General features: G+C 41.5%; 1 protein-coding gene across 1 annotated transcript; it reads right to left on the bottom strand.

Annotated features, from left to right (window-relative positions):
• Positions 1–565: 565 nt before the first annotated feature.
• Positions 566–27,418, bottom strand: ireb2 (iron-responsive element binding protein 2). The gene is made up of 22 exons (XM_035790483.2): positions 27,270–27,418; positions 16,164–16,253; positions 15,774–15,939; positions 15,012–15,149; positions 14,573–14,812; positions 11,661–11,730; positions 11,286–11,469; positions 10,719–10,858; positions 8,976–9,147; positions 7,996–8,096; positions 7,740–7,856; positions 7,235–7,394; positions 6,990–7,125; positions 6,659–6,743; positions 6,247–6,403; positions 5,872–5,996; positions 5,649–5,753; positions 5,293–5,435; positions 4,934–5,081; positions 4,559–4,681; positions 3,041–3,226; positions 566–2,909 (listed from the first exon to the last, which is right to left on the bottom strand). Exons 1-22 carry the CDS (start codon positions 27,292–27,294, stop codon positions 2,799–2,801), a joined length of 2,922 nt encoding a protein of 973 aa, XP_035646376.1. The 5' UTR covers positions 27,295–27,418; the 3' UTR covers positions 566–2,798.

The raw sequence follows: 27,418 nt of genomic DNA, 5'->3' as shown, positions 1-27,418 counted from the left end.
ACTCCGGCAAGTTTGCCACCGTTGCGCTGCAATAAGAAAGTAAACAGAAGTCGAATCCATCACTTCTGTTGATTGGCTGTGTCCTTAGAAAAGTTCAAAAATGTGGTGGATAGAATGTAATGGATCTCATCCCGACAGTGCAGCTCAGCGTAAACAAGCATAACGGCAGGGTCGGTATCTCCTAGCAAAGAACAGACATTCTTCAAGTCGAAGTTGGATATTAGTAGTGCTGTAGTAAAGGATCCATTTTACAGCCAGTTAAGATAGCATTTAAACCTACAAATGTAGCATGTTAATTTCAAGCAAACATGTAAGTGAATGGGTTTTCCAAAATTCTGAAGCTTCTTTACCCTTCTTGGTCATTGCTAAGCAAAACAATGAGCCAGTCTAGCTTGGGGGTAAGATAGCCCAGGACTAAGAATAAAGCAGTGTGAAAAAGGTCTGTCTTGGACTTGCGGGTGGGGTGATGTGCTGGAACAATAATGCCAGCACTGATTTGAGAGGCCAGCATCCAAATAGAGATGTTTTTTTTGTAGTTTCTTTACAGTAAAACATTCAACAAAACTTTCATTTTAATCATTTATTAAAAACTATATACAATATCTGTTATAATTCAGTATTCGGTACTTTTTTTTTTTTTTTACCACTTCTCTGCATTAACCAGGTACTTATTGTTATGTGCAATGTTGCACTTGCTTTGTTTGCATATGGTAAATTTTTTGTGAAAATGAAAAATGAAGCAGTACCCCAACAACAGCTACACACAAATAATAACATCACATACGTCATCCATTAATTAAAATTGACTAAATTACCGTGTGCTTGTACTCTCAGGGAAAAAACTAAAATCCCCAAAGCGGTCAGTGAGACGCATACCTTTGAAGTCAAGCCAATAGAACGGATCACACTTTCAAGGGAAACTGCATTAAGATAAAACTGGGGTATACTCAGTGAGGTGAAATACTCAGAATAACATTGCAGATAGAAATTAACACAGTTGACTTGATTACATGTTCTACGTGACAATTAAATCGTATCTACACTAGACATTTCTACCTGATTCTGAAAATTCTTCAGTGTTGCACCATCTTGATCAGACCAGCGGCCAGGACTCAAGTACCCAATCAAAACACAACAAAACACAGGAAACCAATAAGCCCAAATCAGGCTAATTGAAGCTCTGTAGTTTGACAACCAAAGACATGAACGTGTGTGTATGCACCCTCAAAACGAATGACATTACAGGTCAGGAAACTCTGTTCTCTTCTTAAACTTGCTTTGGAAATGTGTCATGGCAACACAACGGCATTGTTCACTCTTGGAAAGTAAAAAATAAAAAAAATATGTTGGGTTTTCAAACAGCACCAGACAGTCAACTGTTTGAATTTAGTATGACAATAAATACTTGACAATCTCAATGACCACTAAAGTATTTGTTTAAAAGCTAATGTTCAAATCCACATTCCAGAAGTTTCAATTATATTGTATGAATAAAGTTTCATATAGTGCCATTATCTGAGTAAGCCAACTGAGGCAACATTGTCACACAGACAGCCTTAACATGCAAAATGTCCAACCACAGTGTTAATACCAACACACGAACAATGGTTGCCCACTACTTTGTAAACCTTAAATACCGGTACCTGACAAGCAACATGTAATGAGATATTGTAGATCAAACTAGACTATCAGAGCCATATATAGAGATACAAAGTTCTAGATTGTATGCGTCTTACAGAGGACCTCGCAAATTGTCATTAGAAGCACCAAAGCGAAGGACATTTGGACACCTCTGCCTCAGCACCAGTGAAATCGATAGTATTTGGGTGTGGAAACTAACCCCGTTGTCAGATAATCAGTTCAACCAGTAGACAATGAAGCTGTGCAGACATGGAGAGCAAATAACAACTGTTTCCTCCACATTCTGACCATAAGTGCAAAAGAGGACATCCCTGGAAATACTCTGTTGTAAAGGATGGACGAGTCTGCAGGAGATATGCACAGCCGAGACTGGTGCACGATTCCAAATCAAAATCTTAAAAGATTACATTATGTAGGCAAAGTAGAATATTCTCCCTGTTGCTTACAGCAATCCAATCTGTCCAGATCTACATACACATCAAAGGAGTAGAGAGAAAGAGTTGGGTTGCAATTGGGCACAAGGTCTCATCTGGTCGGCTAAAGCAGATCGATCTGGTTTCAGAATTGAACTTGACTGATGTGGTTAGGAAGCTCAAGCGCTGATAAAAAGTGCAGATATCTGTTCAAACGAGATGAAACTTTCCGACTGAGACAGATAAAAATCAATGACTTTATCAGGTTATGCCCAATTCTTTACATTGGGCTTCTACACTGCAACTTTCGGAATGTTCCACCGTATAGAACAGGCACCCTGCTGGAGCTAGTTGTTCTGAATGGGGCATGCTCAGCCGTTTAATATCAACCTGTTCTAAAGTGGATTGTGTTGGTCTAAATGCTGAAGCAGATTGATATCGTCAAAGAGGACTGAGCTGTTGGGCTGGTCTGAGCTAGTCTGAAGTGGAGCAGACTGGACTGGTCACAAGCAGTTCAAAACAGCACAGGTTCGGTTTAGACCTGGGAGGCATTTGTCTGTGGGCAGGGGAGGGTACATAATCTCTGTGAATTAGCTTGTGTCTTCCCTACTTGAGCAAGCTAGTTTAGTACGCCCATTTCCACACATTCAGCTAGATGGTTGGAGCATGACTAACCCGATATATAAGCACAGAAAGAAAATCAGTCCTTGGGGTTAAAGCGGAGTTAAGATAAAATTATCTAGTCTAGAGCATGGTCCGAGCCACGTATCGCAGCAGCCCGCCATGCCGGTAAAAGGCCACATCCATCTCGTTGTCAAACAGAGTCGTCACACTGAAAGTCTTTCCAGAGCTAGTCTAGAGAGAAAAAAGGGAAAAATGTAGGTCAATGAAGAGACAATGCCACGGACAAAGATAGTTGTGAGACATTTTAACTGGGGATGGGAAATTTGAGTTATAAAAAGGTAACATTTGATTGGATGCCATACTTTGACAGTCAGCATTTGCTTTGGGGACAGGTCCTCTGGTAGAGTGATAGTGAACTTCTCCTTCCCGCAGAGCTCTAGCGAATCGGCACTCTGGCCTGGCAAGAACTGGAGGGGCACAATGCCCATGCCCACCAGGTGGTTCTTGTGCATCTTCTCAAAGCTTTCTGCTATGACAGCTCGCACACCCTGCCAACCACAGAACACACAGAATAAGAGACCAATGGGATCTGTATCCCATGGAGAAAAAAGGCACATATACAATTGAATGAAATTTCCCAAGGAATATTTGACTTATTTAGAATTTCATTGTGTACATACGAACTGTAACGTTTGTTGGAGAAGAAAAAAATGGTCTGGGGCTGTTTTTACGGTTTGGGCTAAGACCCTTAGTTCCAGTGAAGGGATATCTTAACGCTACAGCATGCAATGACATTCTAGACGATTATCTGCTTCCAACCTCGTGGCAACAGTTTAGGGACCGCTCTTTCCTGTTTTTGCATGACAATGGGAAAGGGAAGGGAAAGGGGGATACCCAGTCAATTGTATAACTAAATGCATTCAACTGAAATTAGTCTTTTGCATTTAACCCAACCTTTCTGAATCAGAGCGGTGCGGGGGGCTGTCATAATCGACATCTTCGGCGCCCGGGGAACAGTGGGTTAACTGCTTAACGCGGGGGCAGAACGACAGATTTTTAACTTGTCAGTTTGGGGATTCGATCCAGCAACCTTTCAGTTACTGGCCCAACATTCTAACCACTAGACAACAATGCCCACGTGCACAAAGTGAGCTACATTCAGAAAAGGCTTGTTGAGATCGGTGTGAAAGAACTTGACTGGCCTAAACAGACCCCTGAACTCAACCCCACGGAACACTTTTGGAATAAATTGGCATGCCGACTGCGAGCCGGGCCTAATCGCCAAACATTTGAGCTCAAACTCACTAATGCTCGTGGCTGAATGAAAGCAAGTCCCCACAGCAATGTTCCAACATCTAGTGGAAAGCCTTCCCAGAAGAGTAGAGGCTGTTATAGCAGCAAAGAGGAGGTCAACTCCATATTAATGCCCATGATTTTGGAATAAGATGTTAGACGAGCAGGTATCCACTTTTGGTCATGTAGTGTAGCTGTGCCATGATATGCCATTAGGCATACTGTAGCTGCGACTAAGTAAACCTCTAAAGATTCTTCCAATATTCCACCTGCTAAAACCTTCCCTCATCCCAAGTTAGGTTGTCGTCCCAGGGCCTTTAAGAGATAGGGGGCCATCCTTTAAGAGCACATGTTGCCAGCCACAGTACAGAACCAGATCTGCAGCCAACATCCCGTCAAACGCCCTCACCTTGGTTGTACTGCATCTAGTTATTTAAAAAAAATCTTTATATATACAACAATCTTGCAACACTTCAAGTGTTAAAGAGTGTTTAAAAAAGTGTTAAAGAACAAGCTCCACCCAGAAGCCAGTTTTATTGGCATGTGACCAGTGCTTGAGGCTCTTGGGTGTGGAATGTAGCCTTTACCAGTAGGTAGGGTCCTTTGGCCGCCCAGTCCCGAGAGTTTCCTGAGCCGTACTGCTTCCCTGCCAGGATGATGAGGGGAATCCCGTCTCTCTGATAGCGCTCTACTGCCTCAAACACGTCCAGCTAACAGCACAAAAACACACTGTTAAACAACTTGGCCGAAATCATGTATATTATCCACTCTCCATTTACTGCAAAGATGAATCTCATGTTATTTGTAATAAGGTATTTTACGTTTGCTTGGGTTATCCAAGCGTTTGCTTGGGTTATCAAATCATGAGCAATAGGGAGATACTTATTCCCTTCCGTACAGAGCTGAATGAAGAGCACAGTTCAAGTGCACCGTTTCTAGACTTGACCCGCTCTCTCACTTACAGTCTGGCCTGATGGAATGTGCACGGTCTTGGGGCCCGGTTTGCCGATTAACCGGTTCTGGAGTTTGATGCTGGCAAATGTCCCTCGGGTCATCACCGCGTCGTTTCCCCTCCGGGCGCCGTACGAATTGAACTCTCGTGGTGTAAGGCTGAGAGTGAGAAATCCAGAGTTTAAAGGTCAAACTGCTTTCCTCCTGAGTTCCACTGAGAGTTTACCAAAACATTTGCTCCTGACCCTGGTAAAATGCTAAAGTAGCACTTTGCATACGACATAAATAAATAAATTACATGGAGGTGAAGAATTTGAACAACCCAGCCCCTGCTGCAGCAGTCTGCGTACATAAATTATAGGATGCTCACCGTTTGCTCAGCAGGTACTTGGCAGCAGCACTGACCCTGGCGATGCTCCCGGCAGGGGAGATGTGGTCGGTGGTCACCTTGTCTCCCAGGAACAGTAGGGCATGGGCGTTCTCTATAGACTGGGGCGGCTGGACCTCTTTACACTGGGAGAGAGGGGAGAGGTCATATAGAACCAGGGCCCAGAGTAGTTCTGAAATGTGAATTCAGCTTAACCTGATGCTAATATGTTTCACAAATGATCCATTACGCTTTGAATATATTAAATATATCTACTTCTGAGTTTCTTAAATTATCTCTCTTAAAAGTGTTTATTATTGTTGTACTTTGTAATTTTCCACACAAAAAATAAGACTCACAAGTTTGTTGAAGAAGGAAGGAGAGCGGATATATGTGGATTTGGGATCCCATGGGAAAACCACAGACTCTGGACATTCAAGGTTATTCCAAAACGTGTTCCCTTTCTGTAACAGAGTGACAAACAGCACACCGTAATGACTGCACTGTAATGAAACTTGAATAGGTTGAGGAAAAAAATGACTCAAGAGAGGGAGCCAACCCTAAACAAAAAGTACCCCTCACCTCCCTTCTGGCACGGAGCTCTGTGAAGATGGAAGAGATGACCTTGTCCTGCTCTATCTGCTGCACCTCCTCCCTGGTGGGCCACACATCCCGCAGGTACACCTCCTTCCCCTCAGAGGTCACACCTACACCAGAGGGACAAGGGTTATAACAAACATGCTAACACGTTATGTTTTTAACCTTCCATTGGGGTCTCCCCCAGGGGGAACAAATTGACCCCCCCTGATAACGTTTTTGGACCATCACAGCAAGTGAACGGTAGTTCATCAATGGTATCAAAAAGTGTAGAAGACAGGAGACAGATTATTACAATAAAGTGTCAAACAAACCTCAAAATGTGTTTTTGAGGTTTGAAACGTGATGTTGTTCACTTACCCAGAGGCTCTTTCTCGAAGTTGATGCTGACGGTGCCGGCAATGGCGTACGCCACTACTAGGGGTGGAGAGGCCAGATAGTTGGCCCTGACACAGTCACATAGGCGTCCCTCAAAGTGTCTGTTCCCAGATAGCACTCCGCAGGCCACCAAGTCCCCCTACAGCAGGCGCATGGGGAAAGTTAGACCTTCCTATAAAACCTCTCCGTCACTCTCTCTAGTCACCCATTTGGTCAAAATATTTGATGGCAGAGTGCGTTAGGAGGCAGCCAAGTGTATTTTATTTTTTTCAAGGATCAAATTAACACTGGAATGGATAATATCTCCTAAATACTTCATTCTGGAATACAGTCTTATTCATTCCCAGCTCTCCAGTGAATAGTAACCAAGTTAAGACAGAGTTTGTTCAAGTACCTCTTTGATAGCTTCAGAGACGGTCTCCGGTAAAGGTGCAGTGTTTCCAACGCAGGTGGCACATCCATAGCCTATCACTTCAAACCTGAGTCAGATATGAGGAACAATTATCTAATATTCTACTCCTGCCAATTATGCATAATCAAGTGATGTGGGTGTGTGTCGGACATGAGTCGGGTACATAGTTGCTCATGGTCTCGTGATGAGGTAGCCCTGCCTGTGACTTTAAAACCTGTGTCAGCCCTTGGTCTAACGGTCTAACGGTCAAGACATTGGTTTCTCCCGTAGGAGACCTGGGTTCAGATCCTGTCTGTGACGTGCGTGTCCTCACCCTAGCTGGCTGAGGTAAGGCAGTACTCCACTGGTGTTGAGGTAGTGGGTGACCATGCCACTGCCAGGAGCCAGGCTGGTGCGGATGTAAGGCTTGACGATAAGGCCCGCCTCCACCACTTTCTTGGCCAGCAAACCTGTCAATCAAAAGGCAATACCAGTTGCATTGGCAAAATTCCTGACAGTCCAATTGGGATTTCAGGAAAACCTGAGAATATAGTACAGTGTTCCTCCAGTGTCTCTCACCTGCGGTCAACATGACGGAGGGGTTGCAGTTGTTGGTGCAGCTGATGACGGCTGCGATGACCACAGAGCCGTGGGCCAACTCGTACTCCTGACCGCCGTGGAGGAAAGGCACCAGGCTCTCCTGCTTCTCCTTGGAGATATGGAACCCTTTGAAACCCACCTGGAAAGAGAAACACAATTTAATTAACTAATCCATACTTTCAATATTTTACAGCCAGAAGATGTGGCAGGGTTCTCACCCCTTTCTACGTAACAGAAAAAAACTGGTCATTCTAACAAAAGTATTTATCAGTCATATAAAGTTGTAGTGAACAAGGGTCACATGATTGATTTGTTTGAGATGAACCAACAAAAAGCCATATGTAGGACATTTCCCCTCAATGGGCAGTTTTACTTTTCTGTTGCTATGCAAACTAAAATATGAATAGGCCAATTGTGTGATGATCTCAAGTATTAGTATTAGTTCTCTACTTTGTTGACCTAAGGTGTCTGACTGATATGTTACCTTCTCGTTGAGACAGCTCTGGAAGTCCTCCTTCATGCTGCTGACAGCCACCCTGTCCTGGGGCCTTTTTGGCCCACTCACATGGGGCACCATGGAGCTCAGGTTGATCTCAATCACCTTTAGAGAAAACAGGGAAACATAACTGTACCTCTGATTGTGAAACAGAAAAACGATGCACTTCGTAATATGGACCAATATTCCGCCATAGCTTCCTCTACTTATTGGACACAAATATCTGAAAAGACTAAAAGAATACCTCAGAATATTGTGGGTCTTCTGACGAGTCCTCGTAGCTCCTGAATAGTTTCACAGCCTTCAGATAAGCCTCCAATAATTCAAGTTTCTCCTCAGTAAAGTCTGAGAGCAAAGGAAAACATCAAGTTTTAACATTACATGCCAGATAATTCACCCAAATGCCAAATTTACCCCACCTTATGGAAACCAAGAAAGTAGTCTGTTGACCGAATTTGGGTTTGTTAACATTAACATTGCTGAGCAAAAAACAATTAATACAGCTTCTCTTAGCATTGATGGATTCTGTTAAAATGTAACATGTTTCAAGTTAAACTGTAGTTTGTTTGTATCCTGTTTCGTGAATGATTACTGTGAGTATTAAATGGAGTTTAGGCCATGAAACTCTGTGTATGCTAATTTGTAAAGGTTGACCTAATCTGATAAGAGGAAATTGCCTAGGATCAGAAAGCATGGTCAGGCCCAGGACAATGACAGGTTGTGATTCTGACATATAGCTAAACAAAGAGAGGACAAAGGAAATTCCAAAAGGGGAGATAAAGGAAATTCCAAAAGGGGAGATAAAGGAAACTCATTGGGGTCATAAAATGTATGGCTGGGGAGGTGACACCTACAAGGTGGTGACCAAAAGGAGGGAAGATTATATATATATATATATATATACCAAATGTATGCACTCACTTTAAACTTCTCATGAGCTTTTGGTCTCAATTCCTTATTGCAAAGAGGTTGCAATAACATTTTTCTTTATAACAGCATGTTCTAAATAGCATGCACATAAATCTCAAAATAACACCGGACATACATCCCAGCCTCAGAAGTGACAATCTAGCCTGGTCCCAGCTCTTGCCAATTCTTGTGGTCAATTTTCACAGCATGTGCTGTCTTACCATCTCCTATGGTAATTGTTACACTAATGACCAGATGTTGGCAAGACAGCACAAACAGACCTGGAAACAGGCTAGTGACAGCTTCCTGTCTTACTTGTTTGCTTCAAGTGTTTGAGTGTGACATGGTCGACAGGGAAGAAGCTGACGGTGGCATTGTATTCGGGACACATGTTGGCGATGGTGGTCCTGTCTGGGACAGACAGCTGGGACATGCCGGGACCAAAAAACTCCACAAACTTCCCAGCTATGCCCGCCTGACGAAGGTGCTGAGATGGAGAACACATTGAATCAAGCTTGGCAGAGCATTTAAAACATCTCCATCATGTACTTTACAATGACAATATAGATAATACAAAGGAAATTAAAAAGACCTAAAGGAGGTTCAACGACATATAGCTTAACTTCTTTGGGACTGGGGGGGAAGTATTGAGTAGCTTGGATGAATAAGGTGTCCAGAGTAAACTGCCTGCTACTCAGGCCCAGAAACTAGAATATGCATATAATTAATAGATTTGGATAGAAAACACTGAAGTTTCTAAAACTGTTTGAATGATGTCTGTGTACAACAGAACCCATATGGCAGGCAAAAACCTGAGAAAAAAATCCAACCAGGAAGTGGGAAATCTGAGGTTTGTAGTTTTTCAAGTCATTGCCTATCCAATATAGTGTCTATGGGGTCATATTGCACTTCCTAAGGCTTCCACTAGATGTCAACAGTCTTTAGAACCTTGTTTTAGGCGTCCACTATGAAGTGGGAGCGAATAAGAGCCGTTTCAATGAGGGGTTTGGCAGAATATCATGAGCTAAGTCGCGCGTGGCCGTGAGAGCGAGCTGCGTTCCCTTTCATTTCTAAAGACAAAGGAATTGTCCGGTTGGAATATTATTGAAGATTTATGATAAAAACATCCTAAAGATTGTTTATATACATCGTTTGACATGTTTCTACGAACTGTAATGGAACTGTTTTGACTTTGTCTGGACTAAGTGCCTGCGCCTAGTGAGTTTGGATTTGTGAACTAAACACAAACAAAAAGGAGGTATTTGGACATAAATGATGAACTTTATCGATCAAAACAAACATTTATTGTGGAACTGGGATTCCTGGGAATGCATTACGATTAAGATCATCAAAGGTAAGTGAATATTTATAATGCTATTTCTGAGTTTTGTGACACCTCTCCTTGGTTGAAAAATGGCTGTAGGTTTTTCTGTGACTAGGCACTGACCTAGCATAATTGCATGGTGTGCTTTTACCGTAACGTTTTTTTTAAATCTGACACAGCGGTTGCATTAAGGAGAAGTTTATCTATAATCGTATGTATAACACTTGTATCTTAGATCAATGTTTATGATGAGTATTTCTGTAATTTGATGTGGCTCTCTGCACTTTCACCGGATGTTTGTTTGAGACAATGCATTTCTGAACATAACGCACCAATTTCAAATGAGGTTTTTGGACATAAAGATTAAACTTTATCGAACAAAACACACATTTATTGTCTAACATGGAGTCCTGGGAGTGCCATCCGGTGAAGCTCATCAAAGGTTAGTGATTCATTTTACCGCTATTTTTGTCTTTTGTGACACCTCTCCTTCTTTGGAAAATGGCTGTATGGTTTTCTGTGGCTAGGCGCTGACCTAACAATCGCATGGTGTGCAATTTCACTGGCTGTTGGCGAGCGTCCCACATATCCCAGAGAAGTTAAACGCTAGCAATCAGTAAAAAGTGATACTTTGCAAGTGCTGTGTATGGAAGCTTCTTTTGAATATGGTTTCAACATTTCTGAGCTACCCTCAGATGTGTACCAGTATGTTTAATTTCTTAGATGTAGCCTACCTTGGTGATCCCCAGAACAATATCGATGGACGTGGCCAGGATGTTGACGGAGCCTACTAGCCTGCAGCCAACCACCTGGGGAAGGGTCAGAGAGATGGGCTGGCCCAGCATCACTGCCTCCGACTCGATCCCTCCCACACCTGAGACAGAGAGCGGGAAAGAGACAGGAAACCATCTTAAAGCTATAGAGCTATTGGATAATTCACACGTCGATCTTCTTTCATCACCAAAGCATTGTAACTTTTTGTTTTTGTAACATCACCAAAGCATTGGATATTAACCTATGACCCGATGAATGTGGTTTCAGCATAATTCTTAGTCCTTTCTTTTATCTATTCTCTTTGATGTTTTTATGTTTGATGCTAATCTAGTATTTATTGGGGTTAATGGGTACTTCAGTCCGTATACTCTGTGTAACACACAGCTATTGTGAGGTTGAGCACTTGCGAAATGTCCCTCCTTCAGGGCACTGTAGTCATATGAATAACTTTTTTTAAATTCCAATGATTTCAGCCAGTATTGGCAGCTGTGTGGACATTGATAGAATTTTAAATTGTTGTTCTTTACCCCAGCCGAGGATGCCCAGACCGTTGATCATGGTGGTGTGAGAGTCTGTGCCCACCACGCTGTCTGGGTAGATGAAGCCCTGGCTCTCCTGCACCACCTGAGACAGGTACTCCAGGTTTAGCTGGTGTACTGCACCCACATCCGGGGGCACCACGTTCACGTTCTTAAACGCTTTGGAGCACCACTTCAGGGGAAAAGGAAAAATACGTAAGAAAAAGGTTAGACTGGTGCGCTATATGGGACTAAATAAGTTGCAGACGTGTTACAATGTGTGCTGGTCTTAGTTCAAAATAGCTGCTGCAGAGTCTCTGTAACTAAGTATCTTGTTTACATTGAATTTACTTTGACGGAAACGAGAGAGAGACAGAAAGTTACCTTAAAGAACTGCAGCCGTTCTTTGTTTCGGATCAGCTCCAACTCCTGGTTTTTCAGAGCTGTTTCAGGTCTGCAGAAAACAATGACAAGGACAATGTGCACCTTTCCTCTCTCCTATACAGGGTACCGAGTAGGCTTTGCTACACTATAAATCCACCCAATACGTAGGAGCCAGGACCTGCATTCCCGAATTAGAGGCCTTCTCAGATTCCGTAATTGAGATCCGAATGGAATTGGATGTGTGAAACTCCAGAACGACTTGACCCAGTAGTCCCTGTCCCCACCGACCCAAAATATGTCAGAAATGAGGGAGAATCGAAGTCAAATTGGGTCGGGTCTGTATCCCACATGGATCCGAAAGATAAAATAATGCAGCTCAATTGCTGCGCAAGCCAGCAGAATTGTTTTGACTTGTCTAGCAGGCAGTGAAAGTTAACGTTTCACATGCATTTTCTGTTGTAGGCCTAGCTAAAATAATTTAGTCGTGGTCTACACTACAAGCTTAGTATTTTCAGAAATTACATCTCAAATGTAAAATGTCGGCACAAAAAGAAGGGAACTGGGGTGTGTGACGAAGATGCACTAGTAACCAAGTCTCTCTCCAGAATGCACTCTCAGTCTCCCGTTAATTTGTGTGTATTCATAGTTTCATTGTGTGAATTGTTTGCCTTTCTGTTTTGTATAGGCTCTCTCCAGAATGCGCTCTGTCTCCCGCATATTTATAAAAAAACAAAAACATTTAAATAAAAAAAGTTGTGGTAGTTTCAACTGGGTTTTTGGTTCACGTGCAGTTTATAAATTGATCGTTTAAAAAAAAATACAAGTAATATGATTACTATTGTTGCACATGCTGTGTAGATAGAAAATTTTATGTTTTCAATATATCACAAACTGTTTCTGCATATTGGTCATCAAGAAGCTTGATCTTGCAAGCTAGCCACTTGCATAGTATAGTTGGAGCTCTGAGCTGGAGATAATTTATTTGGCACATCTTAGATAGTTAAACTTATACCTATAATATATTTAGCTAGAAAACAGTAGTAGTGAATTTTAAGTGCAACTTAATCACCTGCACAACAGTGGATAGTCACGTCACGAAAGCGTCCGCTTGCTCTGTGTGCTCTTCACAAATAAACGCCATGTGACTAAATCAGCTGCTTTGGGGGAATGGCTTCATAATTAAAAAATAATGCAACAAGCGAAATGAAGAACGCAATCTGCTTTATCTATTAACCTCTTGAGTGTAGGGGGCAGTATTTTGGTGTTTGGATGAAAAACATACCCAAATGAAACTGCCTATTTCTCAGGCCCAGAATATGCATATAATTGTCAGATTAGGATAGAAAACACTCTAAAGTTTCCAAAACTGTCAAAATACTGTCTGAGTATAACAGAACTGATATTGCAGGCGAAAACCTGAGGAAAATCCAACCAGAAAGTGCTGTTTTTCCTGAAACCTCTGTTCCATTGCATGCCTTCCCTCCATTTAAAGGGATATCAACCAGATTCCTTTTCCTATGGCTTCCACATGGTGTGAACAGTCTTTAGACATAGTTTCAGGCTTTTATTCTGAAAAATTAGCGAGAAAGATCACATCGCGTCATTGGATGGCTGGGTGCCAGCAGAGTTTTGCATGCGTGAGCAGACATTTTCTCTTTCACTCCTATTGAAAAAGCTACGGTCCGGCTGAAATGTTATCGATTATTTATTAAAAACGTTTGACATGTTTCTACAAATTTACAGATACTGCCCCGTCGTGACCGCTCGAGCCTGTGGATTTCTGAACATAACGCGCCAAACAAATGGAAGTATTTTGGATATAAAAAGAATCTTTATGGAACATTGTGTAACTGGGAGTCTCGTGAGTGCAAACACCCGAAGATCATCAAAGGTAAGCGATTAATTTTATCGCTTTTCTGACCAATCTACTTTGCTGCTAGCTGTTTGTAATGTTTTGTCTGTTGAGAGAGATGTCCTAACATAAACGCTTGGATAGCTTTCGCCGAAAAGCTTTTTTGAAAGCACACGCCAGGTGGATTAACAAGCTATGCTCTGTTTTGCTATATTGCACTTGTGATTTCATGAAAATTTAATATTTTTAGTAATTTAATTTGAATTTGGCGCTCTGCAATTCAGCGGATGTTGACAAAAATGATCCCACTCACGGGGTATTTAAAAATAACAAATATTCAACAAAACAATGACAAATAATTAGTAGGAAACAACTTTGCCATCAGTATGTTGTCGACAATTTTACTTTAGACATGGTCATATTGCCATTAGCCATCAAAGTTTGTCAAAAATCCCTAGCAATGCTAACGTTAGCTAGCTCCAATCCTCTCCCCTCAATCTTAGCTAGCTAGCCAATGTTAAACTGCATCTAAAGTCAATCTGACATCACAATGATGACAAAAGTTATTCCTACCAATTGTCTCCTTCATACAAGTAATCTCCAAGGCACTATAATGCACTTTTGATGACATCTTCATATGCACCAATTGATTAGCATTAAGTAGAACGTTCAGTCAGTATTCAGGGATGTATTCATTGTCTTTATTTATTACGCTAATTCTGTTGCAAAACGTTCTGCAGCAAACTGTTTACTCCAAACACTTCAATGTGAAGTTGTAATTCACTTCAAATCTATAAATGATCGATACTTCCATGCTCTAAAGTGGAGTGAAGTCCACTGGGTTCCTTCCTTCCAGCCACTTTTTTTTTTTTGAGACGCAACTGAACTAAACCTTCCTTTTAACAACAAAACAAATCTCAGTAGCGTTTGAAGTAAACGGTTTTGCAACAGAATAAATATTTTGCAACAGGGCGTAATGAATACACCCCAGTCTTCAAGAGAATATTCCTAACAATGGCTTGATGCAACGTGCAATTCATGAATATGTATAGTGTCTTACTCAGAGACGGGTTGTAGATGGAAGGGGCATAGGAGAGGGGTATTCTCAATCTGCTGGACAGCAGTGGCAGGTTTTCCCGGGGTGGCGGGGGTGTCACTGCAGCCCCCTTTGCTGCAGCTGCCTCTCTCGCCTCCACACTGGGACCCCCTTCTGGTTGTTGGTCTGGCGGGGGAGGGGCGAGACGGAGGCCCCTGGCTCTGGCTATCCCCTCCACCAGGGTTGGGGGCGTTCTGTATGGCACTGCAGAGAAAGGGTGGATAATTTCAGAAAGAGCAGGATAATTTCTGAGGATAATTAAGAAACAGCTAAGGTTAATTTCAGAAATAGCACAGTATCACGATATCCAACTCAGATAAAGAAGCCATCAACCTCAGGAGGGTTTCCCAGCTATCGTAAGGTAAAATATGCAACTTTACGCAAACAGTCCCTTTAAGCCCACCATTTGTTGAGGTCGATCTGTAGCGAGTGGTCAACAATGAGGTCTGTGGGGCACACAGGGTTGATCAGCCCGGGGTCCACTCCGTGTTTGGTCACTGCATCCCTCATGGCAGCCAGGTCCACCATGGCAGGGATGCCCCTGTGTAGAAGGAACAACAATCAGATCCACCATACTACTCCACAAAACAAACAATAACACACAGGGAAACCAACACTGGTGACCGACAGCACTGAGATGCAGTATTGGTGATCGCACTAGGATTTAATACATGTAGGCCTATTGGGATTTTAAGGAGGTGGAACCATAGAAATTAGTGGAACAGTCTTTGCAATAGGCTAGTTTAACTAATTGTACTCAAGATCTTGATTCGATCATGTAACCAGATAGTGCTGCAATGTTGCTATAACCTTAAGCAAGGTCTCTTCAGAAAAATACTGTTCATTCCTAAGACAACAAGCAAGACTGTGTGTCCTTGATCAACTGCCCAAGATGAATACACTGAGGATACCGGTGGTGAGCTCTGAACTACAAAATATTAGAGACTCCATATACTTCACCTACAGGCGCTACAAAAAGGAAGCCAACAAAAAGGTCTAGGGATGGCTGCAACTCTACATTTCTTTGGAGGGATAGACAGGGAGTATGCTATGACACAGGGACACTGCTGGTATCTTGGACTAGGTTTCTCTTGCGAAAAATATTGTATATCAAAGAGATTAACCTGGATAATCCAAGGTTGGGGAGGTAGGAAAAGACACTCACGTGAAGTCTTGCAGCAGGACCCGGGCAGGAGGGAATGGCACCTCTGCCACATTCTGCTGCTCGCTCCAGTCTAGGATGTTGTGGACGTCCTCTTCTTTCACATAGAAGCCGTCGCATTTGCGTATGGCCGCCTCCAAGAGGACACGGATGGATAGAGGCAGCTTGTCTATGGAAAGGAAAGGAATGAGAGACCATTATCAAAAAATAACTTTGGGCATGCATGTGGCATTTATTTACATTCTATTGGTTGACCACAGTTCAACTCATGGCCCTATAATGACAAAAGCTGCATTTTGAGAAATAATTAGACTCTGGTTTGGTCTTTTGACGCATAAGTGCAAGCCTTAGCCTATTGTTGTTCAACACAGGAGCTGACAAATCCACACTCACCGTATCTTGCATCATTCAGCTTCTGTGGATTGAAATACTTCCGGTCGCCATCTTTCAGCGTGTCAATCAGGTGGTTAAAAGGATGCTCCCCTGTATACGGAAAGAGAAACACATATCAATCTGACACTAGAGACTGCCCGTACTAGAGGAGACCACGTACACTCATTATTTACACCCTGCATGAGTTCAACTAGGCTACTACTACTTCCAGCCTCACACAACGAGTGAGTGAGTGTGTATTAGAGGTCAACCGATTATGATTTTTCAACGCCGATACCGATTATTGGAGGACCAAATAAGCCGGTACCGATTAATCGTCCGATTTAAAAATATATATATTTGTAATAATGACAATTACAACCATACTGAATGAAATCTTGTTTTAACTAAATATAATACATCAATAAATTCAATTTAGGCTCAAATAAATAATTAAACATGTTCAATTTGGTTTAAATAATGCAAAAACAAAGTGTTGGAGAAGAAAGTAAAAGTGTGCAATGTAAGAAATCTAACGTTTAAGTTCCTTGCTCAGAACATGAGAACATATAAAAGCTGGTGGTTCCTTATAACATGAGTCTTCAATATTCCCAGGTAAGAAGTTTTAGGTTGTAGTTATTATAGGAATTATAGGACTATTTCCCTCTATACTATTTGTATTTCATATACCTCTGACTATTGGATGTTCTTATAGGCACTTTAGTATTGCCAGTGTAACAGTATAGGTTGGGCTCGAACCAGGAACACAACGACAAAAGCCACCCTCGAAGCAGCGTTACCCATGCAGAGCAAGGGAAACAACCACCAAGGCTCAGTGCAAGTGACGTTTGAAACGCCAATAGCGCGCGCTAACTAGGTAGCCACTTCGGTTACACCAGCCTCATCGCGGGAGTTGATAGGCTTGAAGTCAAAAACAGCACAATGCTTGACGCACAACGAAGAGCTGCTGGCAAAACGCACGAAAGTGCTGTTTGAATGAATGTTTACGCGCCTGCTTCTGCCTACCAACACTCAGTCAGATACTTAGACACTTGTATGCTCAGCCAGATTATACGCAATGCAGGACACGCTAGATAATATCATCAACCATGTGTAGTTAACTAGTGATGATTATTTTTTTATAAGATAAGTTTAATGCTAGCTAGCAACTTACCTTGGCTTACTTCATTCGCGTAACAGGCAGTCTCCTTGTGGAGTGCCACGACAGAGAGGCAGGTGGTTATTGCGTTGGACCTAGTTAACTGTAAGGTTGCAAGATTGGATCCCCCGAGGTGACATGGTGAAAATCTGTCGTTCTGCCCCTGAACAAGGCAGTTAACCGACCGTTACTAGGCCGTCATTGAAAATAAGAATGTGTTCTTAACTGACTTGCCTAGTTAAATAAAGATGAAATAAAGTTGTAAAAAAAAAAAAAATCTGTGTCCAAAAATAGTGATTTCCGATTGTTATGGTCATTCCGATTAATCGGTCGACCTCTAGTGTCTATTAGCATGAGGGATCGTTGTATTTTTATTTTACCTTTATTTAACTAGGCAAGTCAGTTAACCTCTTGCTCCTTCCTACCTGACACGCAGGCGTCCCATCTAGACATCTGGAAATGCAAATGCGCTACGCTAAATGCTAATAGTACTAGTTAAAACTCAAACGTTCATTAAAATACACATGCAGGGTATTGAATTAAAGCTACACTCGTTGTGAATCCAGGTAACAAGTCAGATTTTTAAAATGCTTTTCGGCGAAAGCATGAGAAGCTATTATCTGATAGCATTTACACCCCAAAAGACCCGCAGGGGACGTAAACAAAATAATTAGCATAGTCGGCGCTACACAAACCTCACAAATAAAATATAAAACATTCATTACCTTTGACCATCTTCCCATAATCACTATTGGGTCTTTTTTTTCTCGATTAAATCGGTCCATATATAGCCTAGATATCGATCTATGAAGACTGTGTGATAAACGGGGGGAAAAAATAGCGTCTTATAACGTAACGTCATTTTTTTTTTAATTAAAAAAGTTGACGATAAACTTTCACAAAACACTTCGAAATACTTTTGTAATGCAACTTTAGGTATTAGTACACGTTAATAAGCGATCAAATTGATCACGAGGCGATGTATATTCTATAGGGGTACGTCTGGAAATAATGTCCGGGTAAATCTCAACCAAAATATCCGGTCCGAGACCTGAAGAAATCGGCTGTCTCTTCGTTTGACCAAGAAACAAAGCCTAGGCAAATTACAAGACTGTTGACATCGTGTGGAAGCTGTAGGAATTGCAATCTCGGCTCCAGGTAATTTGCTTTCCCATAGACAATTCATGCAAGTGGCGCATTGATATATTTTCCAATTTTCAGTGATCATATTTTCCTGCGCTTTTCGATGAAACGCACGTTCTGTTATAGTCACAGCCGTGATTTAACCAGTTTTATAAACGTCTGAGTGTTTTCTATCCACACATACCAATCATATGCATATACTATATTCCTGGCATGAGCAGCAGGGCGCTGAAATGTTGCGCGATTTTTAACAGAATGTTCGAAAGTAGGTAACAGGTTAAGAACTAATTCTTATTTTCAATGACGGCCGAGGAACAGTGGGTTAACTGCCTTGTTCAGGGGCAGAACGTCAGATAGTTAGTTACCTTGTCAGCTCGGGGATTTGATCTTGCAACATGCAGATTACTAGTCCAACGCTCTAGCCACTAGGCTACCTGCCGCCCCGATATATTCTGTATCTATGTGAAAATTACACTGTACATCCTATGTAAACTTTGAGGGCCATTTGAAGAGCCTTCACCCCCTTCTCAGTGGTTGACTCGCTTTAAATCAGCGCCATTTTTCCCTTCAATTTTGCCTGTAAAAAAAAGAAGCCTGGGGAATGTCATGTAGGCCTGTGTGTTCTGTTCCACTTGGTCCCTGGCCCTTTGAACCAAAGCTAGAATGAAAGCTAAATCACAAGTGGTCAGGAAGGCCTCTGTAGAGGACAGCACAAAGTGGTCCCAATGTTTGTGACTTAACCAGCCTACTAGCACTAGGAACGTGTTGAGATTTAGATAAACAGGTGCCTACGAGTCTCTCTAGACAGATGGGTTGCCCCCCAAAATGTACGAATGCTCTGCACCAAGGCCAGCATAACTGTCCATTGTGCATCTGTGTAAGGCAACTTCTGGGCATGACAAGCCTCAAATAATTGAATAACAGTTAAGACTTGCATGCATACTGTAAAATCAACATGCTTACTGTCACCAGTAAATCAACCACATAAGATCGTGAGTAAAAAGAAATGAGGGACACAAGGAAGGGAACTCAAATATGCTCCTATTTAGTAAAGGGAGGTAACGTGTTCTGCTTATCATCACAAGCCTCATGTCAAATGTTTTCTAAAGATTAGGCCAAAAGTATAAACACCGTTGATAGTGTGGAGTTAGCTAATCATACAAAAGACTAGATGTATATAATAACACATTTAATTTGTATACCGCTTTTCATTACATAGTTCTCAAAGCTCTGAGAATTGCTTTATTATTACAATGCCCGTCGGTAAGTTCACACCCCTTTAATTTTCCCACATTTTGTTGTGTTACAGCCTGAATTGAAAAAGGATTACATCTAGATTTTTTGTCAATGGCATACACACAATACTAGAGGTTGACCGATTAAATCGGAATGGCCGATTAATTAGGTCCAATTTCAAGTTTTCATAACAATCTGTATTTCTGGACACTGATTATGGCCTATTACATTGCACCCCACGAGTACCTGTTATGCGAGTGCAGCAAGGAGCCATGGTAAGGTGCTAGCTAGCATTAAACCGATCTTATAGAAAACAATCAATCTTAACTTCTTAAGGTATAGGGGGCAGCATTTTCACTTTTGGATAAATAGCGTGCCCAATTTCAACTCCCTGCTTGGATAGAAAACACTCTGAAGTTTCTAAAACTGTTTGAACTATGTCTGTGAGAATAACAGAATTTATGTAGCAGGCAAAACCTCTGTCTGTTCCCTGAGTTGTCATTGGCAAGTGATATTTCTTAGGAACCCGTTTTCAGTTCCTACCGCTTCCACTGGATGTCACCAGTCTTTGAAATTTGGTTGAGGTTATTCATTTGTGCAATGAAGAAGAAGGACATCTAGGAACTACGTAACACTGTTGAGAGTTGCGCAAGACGTGAAAAGGAGCATGTTTTCTTCTTCTTCCTGTATTGAAAACAGATTGCCCAGTCTACAATTTGATTGATTATTAACGTTTAAAGATACCTCAAGTTGCACTACAAAAGTAGTTTGAAATATTTTGGCAAAGTTTATAGGCAACTTTTGAAATATTTTGTCGTGACGTTGCGTTTTTTGAAGCTGTTTTTTTCTGGAACTACGCGCTTCAAATAAATGGACATTTGGATATATATGGACGGAATTAATCGAACAAAAGGACCAAATGTGATGTTTATGGGACATATTGGAGTGCCAATTTATTTCTGCGTTTTGTGTAGCGCCTGCAGGGTTGAAATATGCTACTCTCTTTGTCAACATTGTGCTATCATCAGATAATAGCTTCTTATGCTTTCGGCGAAAAGCCTTTTAAAAATCGGACATGTTGGCTGGATTCACAACGAGTGTAGCTTTAATTGAGTATCTTACATGTGTGATTCAATGAAAGTTAGATTTTTATATCATTTTTATTTTATTTGCCGCGCTGCATTTTCCCTGTTTTTTTCCCAAGTGGGACGCAAGCGTCCCCTAGCCCCAAGAGGTTAATTAACAAGTGCATTCGCGGAAAAAGCACTGTCGTTGCAACAATGTGTACTTAACCATAAACATCAATGCATTTCTTAAAATCAATACACACTTCTATATTTTTTTAACCCTGCATATTTAGTTAATATTGCCTGCTAACATTAATTTCTTTTAACTAGAGAAATGGTCACTTCTCTTGCGCTCTGTGCAAGCAGAGTCAGGGTATATGCAGCAGTTTGGGCCGCCTGGCTTGTTGCAAACTGTTTGAAGACCATTGCTTCCTAACAAAGACCCTAATTAAATTTGCCAGAATTGTACATAATTATGACATAACATTGAAGGTTGTGCAATGTTTGACCACAGTGTTGAAGAATGTAAAAGTGCAATATTTGCCATGTAAAAAAGCTAACATATAAGTTCTTTGCTCAGAACATGAGAACATATGAAAGCTGGTGGTTCCTTTTAACACGAGTCTTCAATATTCCCAGTCAAGAAGTTTTAGGTTGAAGGTATTATAGGAATTATAGGACTATTTCTGTCTATACCATTTGTATTTCATATACCTTTATACCAGCCTAATCTCGGGAGTTGATAGGCTTGAAGTCCAACAGCGCAATGCTTGAAGCACAGCGAAGAGCTGCTGGCAAATGCAGGAAAGTGCTGTTTGAATGAATGCTTACGAGCCTGCTGCTGCCTACCACCGCTCAGTCAGACTGCTCTATCAAATATCAAAAAATATATATATTTAATTTTTCCTTTATTTTACTAGTTAAGAACAAATTCTTATTTTCAATGACAGCCTAGGAACAGTGGGTTAACTGCCTGTTCAGGGGCAGAATGACAGATTTGTACCTTGTCAGCTCGGGGATTCGAACTTGCAACCTTTCGGTTACAAGTCCAACGCTCTAACCACTTGGCTAACCTGCCACCCCTAAAATCATAGACTTAATTATAATATATTAACACACACAAATAAGAGCCTTATGTCATTAATATGGTCAAATCCAGAAACTACCATTTCGAAAACAAAACGTTTATTCTTTCAGTGAAATACGGAACCGTTGCGTATTTTATCGAACGGGTGGCATCCCTAAGTCTAAATATTGCTGTCACATTGCACAACCTTCAATGTTATGTCATAATTATGTACAATTCTGGCAAATTAATTTGGGTCTTTGTTAGGAAGAAATGGTCTCCACACAATTCGCAACGAGCCAGGCGGCCCAAACTGCTGCATATACCCTGACTCTGCTTGCACAGAATGCAAGATTAGTTAACCTCTAGCGACGAGCAATCCCGTATCCGGGAGCTTAATCATAGCCTCAAGTGCATTACCATAACGCAACGTTTCCTATTCATGAAAATCGCAAATGAAATGGAATAAATATATTCAAACACAAGCTTAGCCTTTTGTTAACAACACTGTCATCTTAGATTTTCAAAATATGCGTTACAGCCAACACTTGACAAGCATTTGTGTAAGTTTAGCATGGCATAATGCTATGCTAAGCTGTGCTGGCAGCAGGCAACATTTTCACAAAAATAAGAAAAGCAACCAAATTAAATTATTTACCTTTGAAGAACTTCAGATGCTTTCACTCAGGAGACTCCCAGTTAGATGGCAAATGTTCCTTTTTTCCAAAATGAATATTTTTGTAGGCGAAAAACGTCACGTTTGTTCATCCTGCTTGGCTGAGAAAATCGACCGAAAATACTTAAACTATAACGCCAAACTTTTTTCAGAATTTGCTCCATAATATCGACAGAAACACGGCAAACGTTGTTTAGGATCCATCCTCAAGGTGCTTTTAACATATGTATTGGATAATATATCCGTTGAGGCAGTTGGTTTCTCATAAGAAACGATTGGAAAAATGGCTACCTCAGTATTTTACGCAAGGTTTTCTCCCGGAGACACCATGCGTCCACTCGCCCTATATGGTCTCTTACAGGCATTCTCCAATGGAAATGCCTCAAAAGACATCACAATGCTGTAGACACCTTGGGGAAAACGTGGAAAACGTAAGCTGACTCCTAGCTCCTTCACAGCCATATAAGGAGTCATTGGCATGAGGCGGATTCAAAAAATGCGGCACTTCCTGATTGGATTTTTATCTGGGTTTCGCCTGTAACATCAGTTCTGTGGCACTCACAGACAATATCTTTGCAGTTTTGGAAACGTCAGTGTTTTCTTTCCAAAGATGTCAATTATATGCATAGACAAGCATCTTTTCGTGACAAAATATCTCGTTTAAAACGGGAACGTTTTTTCATCCAAAAATTAAAATAGCGCCCCCTATATCCAAGAAGTTAACAGGCGCCACATTGATTATGCAACGCAGGACAAGCTAGGTAAACTAGTAATATCATCAACCATGTGTAATTAAATAGTGATTATGTTAAATCATCGCCCGTTTGGCAAAGTAGGCTGTGATTCAATGACAAATTAACAGGCACCGCATTGATTATATGCAACGCAGGACAAGCTAGATAACTACGCATAACTGATGATATTACTAGTTTAACTAGTGATTATGGTTGATTGTTTTTTTTATAAGATAAGTTTAATGCTAGCTAGCAACTTACATCGGCTTCTTTCTGCACTCGCGTAACAAGTGGTCAGCCTGCCACGCAGTCTCCTCGTGGAGAGCAATGTAATCGGCCATAATCTGTGTCCAAAAATGTAGATTAATCGGTTATGAAAACATACAGAGTGTTGGTGACTGACTTCTGCCGGCAACAAATTAATTATGCTTTTTTGCCAAAGTTTACTTACACCGACCATATTCAACAGGTGTTGAGCTCTCGTAAATTCATTATTATGCGCTCTGGTACACTCAGACGAGAGTGCTCTGAAATCGGAGTAGATAGCCAGAGCGAAAGCACCCGAATGTCCATTGAGAATGCACAACGACTATACCATTTAACTAAGCTAAGAATGATGGTTATAATCAAGTCAACAAACGTTGGGTAGTTAGATAGATGGTCAATATACTGGCCAATATACTGGCAAGTTTTATGTATAAGTAGCCAACTAACATTAGGTAGCTAGCTAACATATTGCTTTAATAATATGATATACTATGTGGTTCGTAAGGACATTGTAGCTAACAAATTGTCAGCCAACAAGGTAATTTATTTGAAAAGTTATTACATTGCTCAACATTTGTCATAATTAGTTAACGCTATGAATTTGTATCCTATCTCGTTGTACTTCGGCTGCATACTTTCCGCAATTTTCTTCAAATCTGAAAACGATGTGTAGCCATGCCCATTTCCTGAAGAATTGCATTATGAGCCCTAAAGTACAGACAGTGTCCTCTGTATACTTCATATTTTGGCAAATTTAGTACGACATCCGGGAACTTTTGACATACTAACTATATCCACACTATAACCAATAAGCATACAATATACATTCAATTCACGTCACAAATATGGTCCTTCTGTAGCTCAGTTGGTAGAGCATGGCGCTTGTAACGCCAGGGTAGTGGGTTCGATCCCCGGGACCACCCATATGTAGAATGTATGCACACATGACTGTAAGTCGCTTTGGATAAAAGCGTCTGATAAATGGCATATATTATTATATTAAATAGTATGGTTAGTATGAGTATTTGAGCGCAGCTAATGACTTTGAGAAGGGATTGTGTGGCGATTAGCTTAGCAACCGCGTGAGTAGCACGATAACGTAAACACGATTTGTCGACAGTCTGCTGGGTGCTGCATTATACATTCATTCATTAGATTCCTATCTCCTTTCTATAATATATCTGGCAATGGCACTATGCAATGCACTCTGGAATAGAGGCAGACAAAAAGGAAAAATGTGATAGAACCTCCATTAAATAAAAAAATTCGCAAAAATATGATCAATGGCTCATTCGAGAAAATACATTCTCCCGAGTTATCACATCGGCCAGCATTGAAATCTGACATAAATAAGACGTTTTCACAATCTAAAAGTCATATTTCTATTATCTTCCAGTTTACTGAGAGCGACTTTATCACAGTACTAACCCATACCGGACGGATCTGACTGCTTGAACGGCAATAACTCAGATACATATGCAAGCACGAAATAACGCAGGGAAATCGCAGATACACATGCAAGCACGAAATAACCCAGGGAAATCGATAGAACATCACTCAGAGATGCACAAAAACAATACAACATTGAAAATGGGTGAACATTTCCTTTAAGGACCAATGGAATGGTCTAAAATGATCCAAATCCGCCCACCTTTGACACAGGGCCATGCAAAATGAACTTGTCCATTGTCATGCTTGGTTCAATTGCTATTGACGAGAGGAAACCGAATATCCAATATAAAACTCACTTTAACGTTATAGTCGGTGCCAAACCATATACAGTGGGGAGAACAAGTATTTGATACACTGACGATATTGTAGGTTTTCCTACTTACAAAGCATGTAGAGGTCTATCATTTTTATCATAGGTACACTTCAACTGTGAGAGACGGAATCTAAAACAAAAATCCAGAAAATCACATTGTACGATTTTTAAGTAATTAATTTGCATTTTATTGCATGACATAAGTATTTGATCACCTACCAACCGGTAAGAATTCCGGCTCTCACAGACCTGTTCGTTTTTCTTTAAGAAGCCCTCCTGTTCTCCACTCATTACTTGTATTAACCGCACCTGTTTGAACTCGTTACCTGTATAAAAGACACCTGTCCACACACTCAATCAAACAGACTCCAACCTCTCCACAATGGCCAAGACCAGAGAGCTGTGTAAGGACATCAGGGATAAAATTGGAGACCTGCACAAGGCTGTGATAGGCTACAGGACAATAGGCAAGCAGCTTGGTGAGAAGGCAACAACTGTTGGCGCAATTATTAGAAAATGAAAGAAGTTCAAGATGATGGTCAATCACACTCGGTCTGGGGCTCCAAGCAAGATCTCACCCCGTGGGGCATCAATGATCATGAGGAAGGTGAGGGTTCAGCCCAGAACTACACGGCAGGACCTGGTCAATGACCTGAAGAGAGCTGGGACCACAATCTCAAAGAAAACCATTAGTAACACTACGCCATCATGGATTAAAATCCTGCAGCGCACACGCAAGGTCCCCCTGCTCAAGCCAGCACATCCAGGCCCATCTGAAGTCTGCCAATGACCATCTGGATGAGGAATGAGACAAGGTCATGTGGTCTGAGACAAATAGAGCTTTTTGGTCTAAACTCCACTCGCTGTGTTTGGAGGAAGAAGGATGAGTACAACCCCAAGAATACCATCCCAACCGTGAAGCAGGGAGGTGGAAACATCATTCTTTGGGGATGCTTTTCTGCAAAGGGGACTGGACGACTGCAACCGTATTGAGGGGAGGATGGATGGGGCCATGTATCGTGAGATCTTGGCCAACAACCCCCTTCCCTCAGTAAGAGCATTGAAGATGGGTCGTGGCTGGGTCTTCCAGCATGAGAACGACCCAAAACACACAGCCAGGGCAACGTAAGAAGCATTTCAAGGTCCTGGAGTGGCCTAGCCAGTCTCCAGACCTGAACCCAATAGAAAATCTTTGGAGGGAGCTGAAAGTTCGTATTGCCCAGCGACAGCCCCGAAACCTGAAGGATCTGGAGAAGGTCTGTATGGAGGAGGGGACCAAAATCCCTGCTGCAGTGTGTGCAAACCTGGTCAAGAACTACAGGAAACGTATGATCTCTGTAATTGCAAACAAAGGTTTCTGATGTACATGCTTTGTAAGTAGGAAAACCTGCAAAATCGGCAGTGTGTCAAATACTACTTCTCCCCACTGTACCGACCGGCTCTCTAAAGTCAGGTAAAAAAATACTTTCCTGTGGATATTTTGTCTCAAATTTCGAGCAGCTTATAGGACAAAGGGCACGTACAAGCGGTAAGAGTACGTTTTAATTAAATGTTATTAAACATTCTGGCTTGTAAGAAATGTACACGATTTTGGAAGCATTAGTTTCAGCCTGTGTATATACCAATTGTGTATTACATCCTGATAGAACAAACACGCTAACGTTACTAGCACGCTATAGTTAACGTTGGCGAAATACTTTCGCCCACACATTCAATAAATAACGTTACTGTAGTGCAATTCCCCGTTAGATAATTGGATGTCTAGTTAGCTGCGTAACGTGACTTTTTGGGGCGACTGCAAGTGAAGATTAAAGGAGTAATGTTACTAGCCAGCTAACGTTAGCTAGCTAAGTATCATTAGCATAACAAGCTACCTGGACAGTGAGGAAGCTCAAGTAAACGTGAGCCATTTCAGGCTTTACGTAATAAAATAATTGACATGGCCGTCAACTGCTTTGCAAACTGTGTTGATTTGAAATAATAGCTTGGCAATGTTATTTTAGACGACTCTTACCTTTGACTGAGGAAGTGAGCGCCATGATGACTTCTGAAACGGGAGAGGCTATACCAGAGAGGAAGAGTCGAAGCGAGAGGGTTTACTCCGCCCAAAACATGTCCACGTTAAGCAACTCATTAATTATTAAGCAGGTGAGGCGTATTTGT

Source organism: Oncorhynchus keta, chromosome 17, assembly GCF_023373465.1.
Source record: "Oncorhynchus keta strain PuntledgeMale-10-30-2019 chromosome 17, Oket_V2, whole genome shotgun sequence".
NCBI lineage: Eukaryota > Metazoa > Chordata > Actinopteri > Salmoniformes > Salmonidae > Oncorhynchus > Oncorhynchus keta.
The sequence above is the reverse complement of the archived record's forward strand: the minus strand, read 5'-3'. Positions and strand labels throughout refer to the sequence as shown.

Bases quoted from the DNA above. Each gene is read 5' to 3' on its own strand.
- ireb2 (XM_035790483.2), bottom strand. From the start codon at position 27,294: ATGGCGCTCACTTCCTCAGTCAAAG. The intron at 5,997-6,246 runs GTAAGTGAACAA...CCTCTGGTGTAG, and splicing joins CTTCGAGAAAGAGCCTCTGG to GTGTGACCTCTGAGGGGAAG. The intron at 3,227-4,558 runs GTAAAGGCTACA...TGTGGTTGGCAG, and splicing joins CCAAAGGACCCTACCTACTG to GGTGTGCGAGCTGTCATAGC.